A 16157-nucleotide genomic window follows, 5' to 3' on the forward strand; every position below is an offset into this window, starting at 1 on the left:
TTCAACTTTTCTGTACTTCTAAACACTCCAAATATACAACAAAATGCATTTAAGGGCTAAAAAAGTGGATTTAGCATGATATGTCCCCTTTAAGACCAAAAGCACGGATCTGACACACATCAGATATTCTCAAAACTGTTTACGCTCATTAAGACTTTTTATTTTAATTCAGTTAAAAATGGGCATTTTGATATAATTTTGTGTGTATTTTCCCATTTAAGCCTGATAAGATACAAAAGAGAACACAGCTGTGTGTAGGCCTACCGAATTGAGTTTCTATCGCATCTTCTTGTGTATGAACAGTTAAAACCGCTTGAATGTTTATGAGGACAGCAGCCACGTTGTAATACTGCTTTCTCATATAACAAATGGATATCAACCGGCCGAAAACCACGATCACCTTCAAAATCTGGAGCTGAATTAAACATTGCACCAATTTTGCAATTGATTGATATTTGCTGTGGGGTCAGGGTGGGCTCCCCCTTGTGGAGCCTTGCCTGCTGCGTACGAATATTACGTGACATGCACGGAACGGGCAAATGATGAATGAAATTCGTCCGATAGCTCTTTTTAAAAAAAACTTTTTTCTTCTTTTTTTTTTTTTTTTACATAGTGTAGCTTTAAATATGATTGACAAGCGACATCCCAAAAGCACTTAATTAGTATAAAAAATGTTGAGGGTCACAGCATCAGTATTCTACTCCTCCATTACAATTTAGCGGTGTTGGGCGGTTTCTTTCACTAATGAGCGATGAGTTAGAGATGAACCCGGAGCGGAGCTGGAGTGGATTACAAGAAATCTTTGAGCAAGGAACGGTTAGGAAGGAAGGGAAACGCTCGGTGGCTCACCGTCACACGCCGTTCCACACCGGCTTTCAGTCTGTCGCATGGCAACACGCAAAGCTTGATGTTTTGGTTGGAACTATTTTAGTTGGCGGAGAGAAAATAAATAAGAACGATTTTTCTTTATTAAAGCAAGAGATTCGTGCTGACAGCCGTGGTATTCCGAAAGACACTCTTGGATATAGCATCAGGATATAAAATAATCGCACAGCTAAATAATATAAATGTTTTCTTTGACAGAAAAGCTTCATCTTCGAAGCATAAGTAGCCTAACATGTCGAAGCTCAATTTGTCCATATTAGGGCATAGATACTGGATCAAACGTAGGCTAACCAGAAGAGTAGGAGCAAATCCGTATGGAAAATCTAAACACTTACACTGACAATTCTAGCGAATAGGCAAGGGACATCGGGCGTCCTTTTGTCTCCAACATTAGAAGAGGCATTTAGACTTCAACAGCATATAACCGCCCCCCGATCCCCCCCTCCCAGACAGATTTGCCCCAGCACCTCCTCTACATTGGCCCAGCAGCAGCGACTGAACAGCGTCCTTGCACTTTACTAGGCTGTAACCACTGCCATCAGCTCAACTTCTTCAGCATCGTTTATTTCAGCTGTCTCTCTCTCTGCCGCTGCTGTCGGAGCTCACCAGCCTATCTTTAGTCTCCCTGTCCAGTCTGTTGGCTGTCTACAGCGGACACACAATCGTCCATCGCTTGTTTTCGCCAATTAGACACTGGCGTATGTGTGTTTTTTGATCAATCTAAGGACATTTCCCATAGATAAGAACAGTCTGCGCCAAAGACGGGCTTCGGGTATTACCCAAAGATACATCACCGAGGTAAGCGACACAATTGTGAATTCATATCGATCTAATCTTTTCCCGCGATTGACTCTTCATGGCAGTTGACACAACTTATTATGTTGGCGTGAAATATTTGCGATGGACATCCATATATTGTTTTTTGTGTGTGCATTTTCCATATTGTTTTTCCCCTCCCACCATCACCGCTGTGGCTCCCAGCGATTTGCCGGTGTTATATAAAACTTCGATTTTCAGCGTCCTCCTTTTACCTCATCCATCCCTCTTTTTTGATTAATAAAATCATTGGGTTATTTAAACGTAGCCTATATTTACAGGAAGAAGGATAGGAAGAAGCCTACAATTCAGCCTCAGCCTGCAGTATCTTCTTAATAGTTGTATCTGCTCTGTGAAACCTTAATACACCCATTGGAGGTAACTGAGATACAGCAAGTCATGCTGGTCTTCATCAGATGATATAGCTACAGAAATTAATCTATCACATTCATTGATATATTTGATTAATCTTCTTTGGTTCTTTCCGCACCAGGTCTATCTTCTGTTTAGTAATTGTTACATTTTAAATTCATTTTTTGAACCAAACTGAAATGCAATCCCCCCCTATTTGGATGCGATATACATGGTGATGACCTACATCATTGAACGACCTACATGAAGAACTTGGCTTGGGAAGTTCATCCTCATCCTCCATCTAATATGTCACTTGTCATAGGCTACTGTACTGATGAGTAGGCTACACATAATATTATAAACAATCTAACAAATATAAAATGGTAGGCTATATCATTCATTGACATTAACACCCGTCCGCCAAATGCGGCTGGATTTCAGCAGTGGCGTGTAACAGTCACTCACTAGCCACTTTGGCGGGTTGAATTTTAAATATAGCCTAATATACATTTTTTCAATTTTTGTCTTTTAAAAAGGCATCTGAAAAAAACTAAGTGCAATTTAGTGATGTCAGAAATATTGACTTTTGATACCTATACTGAAATATCTGAAACGCTTCCAGTACCCGTTTCCCGCAGAATAGATACACGATACCAGCTGAGCTTTCTTTCTCTTCTCTCCGACAGCAAGTTGACACACAAACCCGCCTCCCCTCACTCACTCGTTTCATTTGCTCCGGATGAATATAGTTGCTGTTACAGGTCTTGAATTTCGGTGTGAAACAGTCAGAGCTGTGCGATATAGCTAAACAATTTATCACGATATAATGTATCATATCGTTCGGTATCGATAGCCTAATTATTGACATTTTTTATAAACTTTTTTTTTACAGACAAGTAGAAAAGTTTGAATTGAGTTTTTTTTTATGCATTATTAAGGCAAACAACAAATTATATTAGTTTTAGCAGTCAAAACTAAATAAAATTTAAACAAAATTATCTTCTTTATGTCTTATATTAAGATAAAAAAAGTAAGTGTTAAAGAAACTCTTGAACTTAAAGAAAATGTTACAAGATGTGTGCAATGTAAAAGTGTAAACGTAGAACAATCAAGGCAAACTTTGAGGTAGATCAACATCGGTAATAAGTAGGGGTGTAATGGTTCACGGTTCGGTTTGATAGGACACAGTGGTGTCACGGTTCGGTATGTTTTCGATACGGCAAAAAGAAAGAAATGCCAGAGAAATGTCCTTGATTTTAAAAAAATATATATTAAAAGAAAAATTATTCATAAATAAATGCGAGTTTTCCTACATCTTGAAACTTTTCGTTTTATAAATAGGGTTAAGTAGGGTTTATCTTTGAAGGATAAACAAATAATGTTTTGGTCATCACATTAAAAATAACATTTAAATAATATAATATTTCAGTTTTGAAGTGCTGTAAAAAGATGTGTGATGTAGCCTACTTGAAAGCATTTTACTATTCCTGCCAAACTTCCATGGTTACAGTTAGTGTTACTACGTTAAATCAATGGTGAATGTTGCTGAACTAGTTCATTCATGACACAATGTTTCTCCTGGTGGTTTCCACGCCAGCGCTGTTTGATCTAATAGAGGTCTACGTTTAATAACAGAGAAATTTGAATGCTTCTCACTAAATCTCGCAGTGATGTTATTACTTCTGTGGCGAATTCGAATGCTTTCTTTACTGGACCTCTTAGCGCTGGCTAGTTACAGTGTCGCTTGATCAAGATCGGCTCGCGCTGCACTGACATTGGTCCAAACTGAGCGTGAAACACAAAATAACGAGTACCGCAGTTTTCGTTCCGCTTTCATTACGTTTGCCATTTGATGTTGGGCAACGTTGTGGTGGTCGCCCCTTCTTATACTGTCTATGGTGGTCGCGCCATATTTAACTTTGCAGTCCACTTACGAATCACGGTCGAATAGAACGCACCTTCAGTCAACATGATGTGTAGAGCGCAGTTCATGGTTGCATAGCAACGACAAACGCAAGTGCTTTGGAAAGAAGTAGACGCGATAAATTATGTGAACTAAGATCTACGGGCTTTTTAATTATTTTTAATTTAATTTACGGGCACGCATTTTAATGAAAATATCAAACGCTATATCGAACATTTTTTTCACATAAACACAGTTATGTTTTAAGTGAAAGTAAAGAAAATGCATGTGTAACAGTATAATGGATCCGTGCATCAGGTGTTAAAGTGGCATCAGCCTAAGATACCGGCTGCCAAATTTATAAGATAATAATATTAAAAATATCTATATGGCAGTTTTTTCCCCTTCAATGTCAATATTGTGGCCAGTGAAAATGCTGAGTGGCTAATAACTTTGGTTATTAACAAAAAGTTAATGTCAAGCCCTGCCTTTATCAATAATATTTGGTGCATGACTAATGGGTGGGGGGGTGGGGGGAAGGTTTATGCCTTGCGGCAAACTGCTGTATATTCTGGGACACTATTGATTCTATATTTGTTTAGGGTCTCAGTGAAGCACTGAAATCAGTGTATTTACCTTCTGGAAACAACCGATTTCAGCTTCCATTATATTGGGACACAATGTCATGAATTTCATGAATATCTCCATATGAATTAAGTATTTATGGATGGTTTGAGAAAAGTGGACATTTTTAGAGCATTACAGTTAATCATACAGTTGGCAAAACATCTTTGTCCCCCAACCATTTCTGAACATTACGTTTGATTTGAAGAACAGCACAGTCTCCCAGCTGCTCTGAGTGTGTTTAGTCTCAGATAGTGAAATCAGAGCTTTTAGAGTGAGAGGCTCCAGTGTCTGGCTGGTGTTGATGGGAAGCGCTTAAAAGCCTTTATGCGACGGATGTATACAGGCAGCAGAACACCTGCATGCTGAACTGCTTCTGCTCTCTGGCTCACACATGCCCTAACGCTGGACTCCTCTCAACACTGAAACCCTCAAGACGCCAAGTCTGATCCCCCAACCCCTGCTCAGAGAGGAGCAAGCATTAGACAAGCATCTCATTGCTCAATTCTTTATTTATCTCAAAGCTAAACACATGCATGCAGTACATCTCATAACAAGAATATAATAGAATATATGTGGTTATAAATGTGGTTATGTAGAAATGCTTTGTCAGGTAATCTAAAATGTGATTCATGTGGTGACATCTATTTTCACTGAATAACTATCTGTTATTCAAGTAAAGAAATATAATGTAGCTTGACTGAGTCAGCATTACAACATTAGATTACACAGAAACAGTCCCTTAAGTTAACAACGGCACTTTTTTTGCTTTTTCAATTGTAAAACAAAAACACAAATTAAACTTTGAATTAAATGAATTCATCAAATAATAATAATAATAATAATAATAAATAAAATATATCACATATGCCATTATTTGATGAAAAAAATTATTGTGGTAGTCAAAATAACTTAATAAACATAACAAAAATTTGCTTTGCATTGTTAGTGGTCATTACATTATTTTCATATCACTTCACATAAGAAATCTGTTCAGCATGGACATACAGATCACATCCACAAAACATTAGTTGTTGCATACACATCAAATTACTTGAGGGGCTGGTTTGGCAAGATTTTTAATTGCAATCCACATTGACTGATGCAAAATCAGCTGTCAAAGATACATCAACAACAACATACATCTATTTTACAGTTTCCCGGTCTAAAATGCCCTAGAATGGCTGTTGAAAGAAAGTCACGTAAAAGATACACCAGTGCAGTTTCAGTAGGAAAATTGTTTTTGTAAAACGATCTTCTTTCTTGTTTCAATTTTGTTGTTTAGGTTTAGTTTGATCACTTCCACATCAAGCCACAGCCATGGATGAGATGGACTTGCCCCAGATGAAGAAGGAGGTAGAAAGCCTCAAGTACCAGCTGGCCTTCAAAAGGGAGAAATCCTCAAAGACAGTGACCGAGTGAGTGTGCTCTCTTTTGTTCTTCACACTGTGATAGTCTCTGTTCCAAGTTCCAACCCGTATATTTTATGCTGTCGCCCCATATCACAACAGAAAAGATAATGACTCGTTCTACCCTCCTTCTATTTTTGGTGCTGTACATCACATAATCAAGCACAGAAAATCTAACAGCAAGTCATCAGAACATCATCCATGTATTCTGTCAGCTTATTATACAAATACGTAATTCTCATTGGTCAATTGTGGCATTGAGCAATCCAGTACATTTGACTGCTGGTTTGACAATATAGTGCTTCTCTCATATCACTCTCTCTTTGCATACAATACAAGTTAGATTAGCTAATAGGAGCATTTTCACAATTTTGCTGTGGTAAAAATTGCCTTTTTAAGAGCTTCAGTTTCAGTAATATGTTCAAAAGTCTCTTGTCGGTTAGATTTTTTTAATGTTTCTGAAACCAGTCTCTTATGTTCACCAAGGCTGCATTTATTTGATCAAACATACAGAAAAAAAACACATTTAAGATGTAATGTATTCCTATGATGGCAAAACTGAATTTTCAGTGTCACATGATTCTTCAGAAATCATTCTAATATGATAATTTGCTGCTCAAGAAACATTTCTAAAATAAATGGAACCAGGTGACACTGGTAGCACATTCACGTTACAAATGACTCCCCCTGCTTATACGTTAAAAATAGATGGATATAGTGAGCTTAAAACCTCAGCAATGGTCATTGTTGGTCCTGTTATTTTTTTCATTTTTACTAGAGGTAATATAACTTATACAAGTAAGAAACAATTAAAATATTAATAAAATAACAATATTACTTATTTGGTAAATAGTCATCTAATAAGTTGAATAGTGTACAGTTATTTTAATTGTATTTTTTGCCTAACTTATCCACTTAACATAGTTCATACTTCCTTTTTTTTAAGTGGAGAGTAATCCATTTTGTCATTGGTTTTCTCTAAACAGTTTCCTGATTGAATGACCCTAATGTCACCATGAACTCATAACTGCAGTTATTTCTGATTTTGCAGGTTCACCTCATGTCACTAATTAGGCTGCCCAGAGGTCAGGTCCTCTTGGTGATTGTTCAGGACAAAGCTAATGCTCTCAGATCTCTGGTGCTTTACTCTCCAATTCGAGAGCATGCATGGTCTCTTAGTCACACCCGCCACTGTCACATTATAGTGACATCTCATTTCCCTGCATCCCAGGGCTCCCTTCCTGAAGTATTCACAATGGTAATTTCTCTGTTACAAATTAAATTTTACCAGCCAGCAATGATCAGCCCAGTTTATGCCAGCGTAGTGGTTCCTCCAGTGTTATTGTGCAGTTTAGCTGAACAAGCAATTGCGAATCCATCATAAAGTTGGGTCATGATGACTAAATTTTTTTACTTGAGTCTCGGATGAATCTAAGATCATCACTCTCATCTTGGACACATCATTTCTATTAATCGCCTGTGATGGATGGTGCTTCTGCAAAGAGTTACGTGATTATCACCCTCATTTATCATTTGCTCAACATGGGTGCTGACTTACATGACCCTAATTTCATAAATCACTCAGCATTCGTGTTCAAAGTCACAGACATCCAGAACAAGTCTCTGCTCTATTTACCCCTAAATAATAGCCATTTTTTTGCATCAAATGCGAGGTTTAAATACTTTAAATACGTTGCACAATTTGCAATGTGTCCCGTAATGATGAGGGACCTTCTCCTTCCTCTCCTTAGCCTGGTGAAATGGATCGAGGAGTGTGTGCCCGAGGACCCTTTCCTGAATCCCGAGCTGATGAAGAACAACCCATGGGTGGAGAAGGGCAAGTGTGTGCTTCTATAAAAGCGTAGCAAGCAGCAGCAGCGGTCGCCCCAGCCCTCCGTCTGAGCCTCCACAAGCCTGACAGGATCACACGGCGCTTGCTCTCTGTTTCATTCCCTCATCATGAATGTACAGCAGTTTAGCATCCACTGCACAAAAAACACACACTCATACACAGAACACTAGCTCTATATAGTCAGAATTTGACACTTTGACATGCATTACTATTATATTTATAACCATCGATATATATCTTTATATGCAGTTAGTGGAATTTCTCTTTGACTTCAGTGTTGTCGCCGCTGCTTGCGCGCTTGATCTTGAGTTCAGGCATGTAGTGTCGACATGAAAATGCCAGAAAAGGCCTGTTAGACAACATACTGCATGACAGAGGTGAGAAGAAATGCCTCAAAAAGGCAAAGGCAGCAAATATTTGAGTTTCCCTCTGTTACGCAGCATGTTCATTTCTCCTGCAGGCTCGTGCACTATTTACACCACAACTCACCACTCTCACTTACAGACCATTTTTAAACATGTACAGATCGTTTTAATTTATTTACTTATTTATGATCATTAATTTATTTATTTATGGTTTGGTTCACCACCGAAGCTGTCGGCGCCGACTGCTTTAGAAGCTACAATGGACCTGCTGTTGTTCAACTGCACCCTTCCTTCCTTGAAAAGCTAAAGGATAAAAAAAAACAAAAAAAAAAACAACGCATCTTGCCAGGTCACCATCAAATACTGCCTTGTACACAATTTCCTTAAAAAGAATGTATGTGTGTTGTGAGGGACTTGTAAACCATCAGCACCCTTAAGCATTGAATGGATATGCAAACAGAGAGGTTGTGCACTGGCCAAGGCTTTTTCTTTTCTTTTCTTTTCTTAGGATTAATAGCTTAATCTGCACTTATGGCAAGGATGTGGGGTTTATTTATGACTTTTGGTTTGTTCATGTTTTTATATATTCAAACAGTAGAAACCTGTCTAATTATCTAGATGTGTGTTACATATGAGAATGCTTTGAGAAAATATGCATAAGATCAAGTACTAGTTTAATAACAAGCAATAAGTGATTACATTTTTTATTGAATGTTTTACAAAACATCTTATTGAATAAAGTAGAGGATTTTTAGACAGCTTTAATGTAATTTGTGTGTTTCAATTGGGTGTGTGTCATGGGTTGGGCAATTTATTTCTGTGTGTTTACACAATAACAGTTATATTGAGATTAGTAATAAATGCGGCTGTCAATTTAACACGATAGATAGATAGATAGATAGATAGATAGATAGATAGATAGATAGATAGATAAAATAATTAAAAATATAATAGTGATAAAAAAAACTAATTAAATCATGGCCCCTCACCCCAATAAGGAGCCCTGCACATGACGTGGGGAAAATAAAAACATGATAACGTTGGACATGAATTAAGAATTTGTGAGTTCCCACTAATTAATTCATTAATCTCCTTGTTTTAGTTAAATCAGGGCCACGTTGTACTTATGTCCTAATTTTTGTTAAATTGTGGGATTAAAACAAGGGAACAAATTAGTACAACATTGGCACGATTTAACTCGTGGCCACAATATTTTGTGCAAGTCATAAGAGATTTCCCTACCAAACTTGAATTACTACCTTTATGTTTTTGCAAGCCAAAGAATACCAGTAAGAGAAACAAAACAGCTGAGGAACATATGGAACTCAACTGAATGGTTTCAAAGTTTAAAGTTGAACTGCTATTAACTTGACAAAATGTCTTACAAACACGACGCTCAAAGCACGAGACATTGAAAAACAGCAGAATGTGACACAAAACCAGAGACATATGTCTGCATATGTATACATAGACCAACAATTAAGAAACAAGATTCTGTATCCATTCTGTATGGATGCCTCCAAGACATAAACAGTTTAACAAACTGGACTAAAACTCGATTGCTGTGAACTTAAGGCGTGTGACAGGCTTATGTTCTATGATACTGAAATAAAACAAACTATTGACTTATAAAGTCACTTTTTATGTTTATTCAGTGCTTTCTTCACAATAATGTAACATAGTCTCTTCAAATTATCTTTATTTGGGGGCTTTTCTCAAAAATAATTACATTAACATTGATTTATCAGATGCTTTTATCCAAAGCAAATGAAGAATACAAGCGATTCATCCATAACAATATTGATGAGATTAATTTAAACTGACATGCAGTAATGCATTAAACTGTCTTTAACAGATCTGGTACCTCCTTTGCAAATGTAAAGCCATAAAACAGATTTGGTAGAACAATTTTGCCAGCACAATGAGCACAGTCTGTCATATTTTTATCCCAAATCACTGCAAAAAAAGCATTACAAACTCATTCTCTGCTCAATAATAGAACACATGAGATTATTTTCTTCCCATCTAAGGGAAAATTGTAGCTCTACTTTACGCACACTCAGACTTCACTCTGTTCAGACCCATCTGCGTATTGCAAGTGTAAATTTGCCAGGCATTTTAATCAAAGTCAATACATCTTCATGCACTTAATGGACCTGCGAGTATCGGCCGTACAGCCGTCACCCGTTTACCAAACAAAGATGCCATGAGTGGTTCTGGGGGCCGTGAGACTAACACGGTGGATAATGGCTCACTCTCTAAGATTAGGAATTGGTAATCCTGATGCCCGTTGCCTAGCCACACATTCACATGATTGCTCTCTACGCCGGTTGAACCCGCAGCAGATGACACTCTAATCTGCCCAAAATAATCCACTCTCTCAGCCCCCATCAAAAATCTCCATTTCTAAATACATATGGGATCCCATGGACCAATAGTCTGCTTAATGTACACATCTGGGGTAAAGTGCTTCTCTGACGAAGTCTGACACAATGACCGTAAATCTGCATATATGGCAAAGCTTAATGACTCTTTAACCTAAATACGGCAAATGCATCCTATATCTGGATCTGAAATGGGGATTTATGCTAAGAAGGGCATATGGACTGCGAATGGACATAATACAGGAGAGAGTAAATGATGGGTTCTGACTTGTAAAACCACTTGCTGCTCGAAACACTCTTGCTGTTCCCTTTGAGGATCTAAAAAAGATGTGTTGTGTGAAGAGAAAAATCTCAAGAGTGTAAAAGTGTGATCCAGGCAGTATTAAACCCTTTAAAATCACATAGGTCCAGTTCAGATGAAGTTAACACTTTTGTGGTCATTTAAACATAATCAGTGTCAACCTAAATCAAATAATGTTATTTTTAACCACAAGGCAAGGCTAATCCAACCTTTTAGCTCATGCATGACCATGTCTTAAGCACATGATGAACTGAATTTGACCAAATTGGGCAAATTAGTCTATTATCAACTCAAATCAACTTTTCTCTTAAGTCATTAGTAGAGGTTTACATATTAATCATTGTTTTCAAAGAAATATATATTTATGTATATGTACAAATATATTGTGAAAAATATATATTTTTAAATTGTTATAGGTAACAATAAATGTATAAAAAATAGTTACATAAAAATATAAAAATAGTTGTGTATAAAAATAGTTACATAAAAATATAAAAATAGTTACATAAAAATATAAAAATAGTTGTGTATAAAAATAGTTACATAAAAATAGTTAATAGTACAAAGAAAGAAAAAAAAAATTTTTCACTGACCAAATTCATTATATTTAGTAAATATAAAAATATTTTATTTTGATGGCTGAACACACTCCAAAAAAGTTGGGACAGAGGCTAAATAAAGGACTATAGAATATCCAGGTTTTGAAACAGTCCACAATTAGCAGGCTAACTGGTAATAGATGAGGGTATCGGGTATAAAAGGAGCATCCACTAAAGGCTAGGCCTTTGCAAGCAAAGATGGGTCATGGCTCGCCACTTTGTGCCAAATTTCATGAGAGAATTGTCAAACAATTCAAAATCACATTTCTCAATGCAGGATTGCAAAGTATTTAGGTCTTTCACCATCTACCATACATAATATTGTGAAAAGATTCAGAGAATCCAGAGAAATCTCCATGCATGAAAAGTCAGGAAACCTCTGTTGAATGAGCGTGACCTTTGAGCCCTTCAGACGGCATTGCATGAGAAACCATCATGCTACGGTGTTAAAAATAGCCAAGGGCCCGGGAGTACTTTGGAAAACCATTGTCACTTAACACAGTCTGCCCCTGCATCAATAAATGCTACTTGAATCTCTGTTCCGCAAGGAGAAAGCTTTACATCAATTCTATGCAGAGAATTGCGGCAAAGTGCTGCAAAGCTGCAAAGTTCTCTGAGCCCGAGCTTATCTCAGACGCAACAAAGTGGAAATCTGTGCTGCGGTCAGATGAATCCACGTTTCAGCTTATTTTTGGGAAAAACTGACTTTGAGTTCTCAGTCCCAAATACAAAAGAGACCATACAGAATTTCATCAGCAACAGGTGGAAAAGCAAACATGTCATGACTTGCATGTGTGTGAAGGAACCATTGATGTGGAGGTGTATATTGGGATTGTACGGAGACATATACTGCCATTAAAGATGACATCTTTCCTGGGAAGCAAGACAATTTCAGGCCTCATTCTGCACGTACTACAACAGAGTGGTTTCTAGACACTTTACACCATAGAGTGGATGTGCTTGACTGCCTGCCTGCAGTCCAGATCTGTCTCTTATTGAAAATGTATGACCCATCATGATAAGGAGAATCAGGCAACGATGACCACAGACTGTTGAGCAGCTGTCTTGTATCAGGTGAGATTGGGTAAAAACTCCACTTGCAAAACTGCAACAATTAGTCTCCTCAATTCCCAAATGATTAAAAAGTGTAATTAAAAGATGTGACACAGTGGTAAAAATGCCTCTGTTCCAACTTTTTTTGGAATGTGTTGCAGCCATCAAAATGTGTTTATATTTTCAAAACACACTTAAGTTGATCAGTGAAAACTTAGAAAATCTATTTTGTGTCCTTTTGTCAGTTAAATAAAGGTTAAAGAGAATTAACAAATCAGATTTTATTGCATTTTACAAAATGTTCCAACTTCTCAGGATTTGGGGTTGTACTTTAGGCTCCATGAGTAGTTCATTAAGGAGCGGCACACAACTTGAGACTCACAAGCATGCCTGAATCATTCATTCTGATATCGGGGTTGAGAGATGGACCGCAGCAATGATCAAGTAGGCTCCTGAAGACTTAATATAGTATATGTTAAGTAGCGTGCAGTATGTGGCCATTTATGAGCCATTTCTGTCACAGCAGCGTGGCTCTTGTCCCCTGGCAAAGGCAACTGATCCAGTTCTGTCAGTGCACTCTTATAATGTCAGCCTACACATATACTTTAGCGCTGTCGAACACCTGCACGCCTCACTCCATTAGCCTGAGCACCAGGGGAGACGGGTCAAGCCGAGGTCATGCTTCATTTCCTCAAATGAGGACAGTGCAAAAGATTCTAGAGACACCCATTTTTTCCCTCTCCCCTCAAAACTCTTCTGTTCCGCGCCCTGGGCTAATTGGAACTGGCTGAGTGGAAATTGAATGAGTGGAAATGTGTGTTGGGATTGTGATCTTTGGCCCACTTTTGGTACATGTGCAAATGAGCTCAATGAGGAAAATGTATGGTTGTAATGCTGCGAATGGCAGATCTTATTCACACTGAACCTGAGTGAGAGGTTCCTTCCCAGGGTACGTGTCCGACGACTCACAATTCCGAATCAGCCATTTTACAAGGCAAACAAAAACAAACTGGAGCACGGCTGCCCATTATTCCACTGTGGTGTCATTACATGGCTGATTTAACCCCAGTGGGCCTGCTGTGTTTGCACAACGATCTGGCTGAACTGCCCAAGAGGGACTGAATGCCTCTTATTCTGTGTAACATGGCCACTCCCACTATCACTCAGACAACCCAATCAAACTCGCATCTTGCCTAAGAAAACACGTACATTGTGAGTCTTTAGCAAAAAGCATCATCCTTCATTTCGCCTCACCTTCTAAGTTGTGCATAAAAGCTGTCACTGCCATCCCTCCTTCAGACAACAGGCAGTGACAGGAAGTATGTGCTATGACGTGCCTGTGTGCCCCAGCGGTCCCTCTTTAGGAGATTAAAGCCCCGAGCTGACAGCTCTTTAATCTCTGGTGCTTTGTTAGCAGAACATGTGGTGTAGAAGCAGCAGTGCCTTATGGGAAATAGGTCTGGGACGAAGTCATCCACAACATTTCACATCATCAGCAGCTGAGATAGAGGTAAAATCATCAAACGTTACCCTAAATATTAATCGCTGAGGTGACCCAAAAATATGCATCTTCTTGAAATTTAGAGTATATATTTGTATATGTGCATATATTGAGTATGGTGCACAGTCCACGGGACATTCCAAACTGTGCACATCATCTGTGTGCCTGCTAAGACTGATGGCAGCTGTATATGCTGTATGTCTCACTGTGGAAAAATACTGACTCACTCTAAGTTACTGTGTGACATGAGGAGAGGGAGCGGCACTCAGGGAATTCCATGGCAACATGCTGACCGAGAGACGACAAGATTCTAGAAACATTCCAAAAGAAGGGACCACAGTCTTCCTTTTATAGCGCTCTCCTGTGTGCTTGCAACGGTTGGAGATTTGTCAGTGTACCAATGTTTATGGTGAGATAATGAGGTTGCATTCTTTGTTTCTACGTCGTTCTCTTGCAAGGTACTTAAAAAATAAAAAAAAACATTTAAAATTAACTTGCAGTTGGGTTTAAAATGCAGTGAAGTAGAGCATACAAATGGTTATGGATTATTAATAAATCTAAGAGGAAATATCATGCATACAGTGCAGACTCGAGCAATGCACAGCTGAAATAAAATATTTAGTGGGCAGTTTTTGAATGCACGCTTTAGAAAATGCCACCCGCAGTGAAAAAAACTACAAAACCCTTCTTACAGATTTATGCAAAGCATCAGATTGGAGCAGGATCACACATTTAAAGTAGAGCAAAATTAGTATGTAAAATAGTATATAAACAGTCTACTACAGTTTAAACGTTTGGGTTTAATGCCGTAGTAAAATGTAAAAGTTACTATCTGAGACTGGATGAGAATTATAACATCAGATACATAGATTTCTTTCTTCATCCAACCTGGTGAGATCCACTGTGCATAATCTCAGAGTAGATGATGCCACTTTTCTTTGTCAGTTTTGTTCTCTCTTGCTCCGTCCCTTAGGTCTAATTAACCAGCTCAGGCTCAGCAAAGCGCAGTCAGCCAATTCAAAGACATTAACAATTCATGGACACACATCACAGAAATAACCAGACCTTCTCTTTCCATTTGGCTCTGGAAGGGGGAGGGTGGGTCAGGGAGGTCCCTGCTAGAGAGCGGGGTAGGTCTATCATGTAATCGGCTCACTCTCTCCTCCAGTACAGCATCCTTTAGCTTCATCCCACGAGGTTGCACACGCTGGAGCACTCTTATGAAACTGGAACCCTGCCATAGCGATTGAATGATGCGCAGTGAGAGAGTTCCTTCTGCACCATCAAAGAAGGACCATCAACACTGCATGACCATATGTATTTTTGCTAAAGCAGCAAACACTTTAAAGCAATAGCTCATCCTAAAACAAAAATTCTGTCATCATTTAAGCACCCTCATGTCGCTCCAAACCCGTACAAATTTCTTTATTCTGTAGAGAACAACAGATGTTTAGCAGAATGTCCCATGTCAAAGTGGATGGTGAACAGGACTTACTTTCATTAAAGAAAGTCATACATGCTTGGAACAACACTGATGATGACATAAATGATTATTCATTTTTGGTTGAACTACTTTTTTTAATGGGCTTTTAATATAATATATAAATTTGCATTTAGTTCATTGTAAAAACACAAATCCAAACCAATGCAGTATAATATGATATAATATATAAATGAATTGACAATAAAAGAACCCAATCATTTATAACATGAGCTGTAATACTGTATATAAACACACTGAGTTCTAGGCCTATATGCCTCGAATTTTGGCATATCCCAGTCCAGAGAAAGCTGCTCAATAAAACATTGCTGTCATGGTAAAACTTTAATGGCTCTGTCTTCAAGCATTAACCCACATGAACACACATTTAGGGCATCTTTTCTGCATAAGCCTTAGTTGAGCCCACCCGCCACCACCTCCCCACTCCTAAAATCACCAGAGAAGATTTAACAGTCATTTAGCAAATCAAGCTCCCCAGCCCAGATCAAAAAGCATTATATCTGTTCAAATGGTATCATGGATGACTGTGTATTAACCCTTTTTCCATGACAGGTGGATGCAGTGTCGGTTGCTGCCACAGTACACACAGACAACGGTCGTGTGTATTCAT

The 16157-nt window shown here is 38.3% G+C and overlaps 1 protein-coding gene across 1 annotated transcript; it reads left to right on the forward strand.

The window, feature by feature from the left end:
• The first annotated feature begins 782 nt into the window (after positions 1 to 782).
• gng13b (guanine nucleotide binding protein (G protein), gamma 13b) lies at positions 783 to 9844 on the forward strand. The gene is made up of 3 exons (XM_079888677.1): positions 783 to 1683; positions 5868 to 6000; positions 7743 to 9844. The coding sequence occupies exons 2-3, from the start codon at positions 5903 to 5905 to the stop codon at positions 7846 to 7848; spliced, it is 204 nt and encodes a 67-aa protein (XP_079744803.1). The 5' UTR covers positions 783 to 1683; positions 5868 to 5902; the 3' UTR covers positions 7849 to 9844.
• The last annotated feature ends 6313 nt before the right edge of the window (positions 9845 to 16157 follow it).

The sequence above is a fragment of the Squalius cephalus genome, assembly GCF_949319135.1.
Source record: "Squalius cephalus genome assembly, chromosome: 1".
Classification (NCBI taxonomy): Eukaryota; Metazoa; Chordata; class Actinopteri; order Cypriniformes; family Leuciscidae; genus Squalius; species Squalius cephalus.

Coding starts and splice junctions, on each gene's coding strand:
- gng13b (XM_079888677.1), top strand. CDS start 5,903: ATGGATGAGATGGACTTGCCCCAGATGAAGAAGGAGGTAGAAAGCCTC. Junction 6,001..7,742: donor TCCTCAAAGACAGTGACCGA/GTGAGTGTGCTC, acceptor TCCTCTCCTTAG/CCTGGTGAAATGGATCGAGG.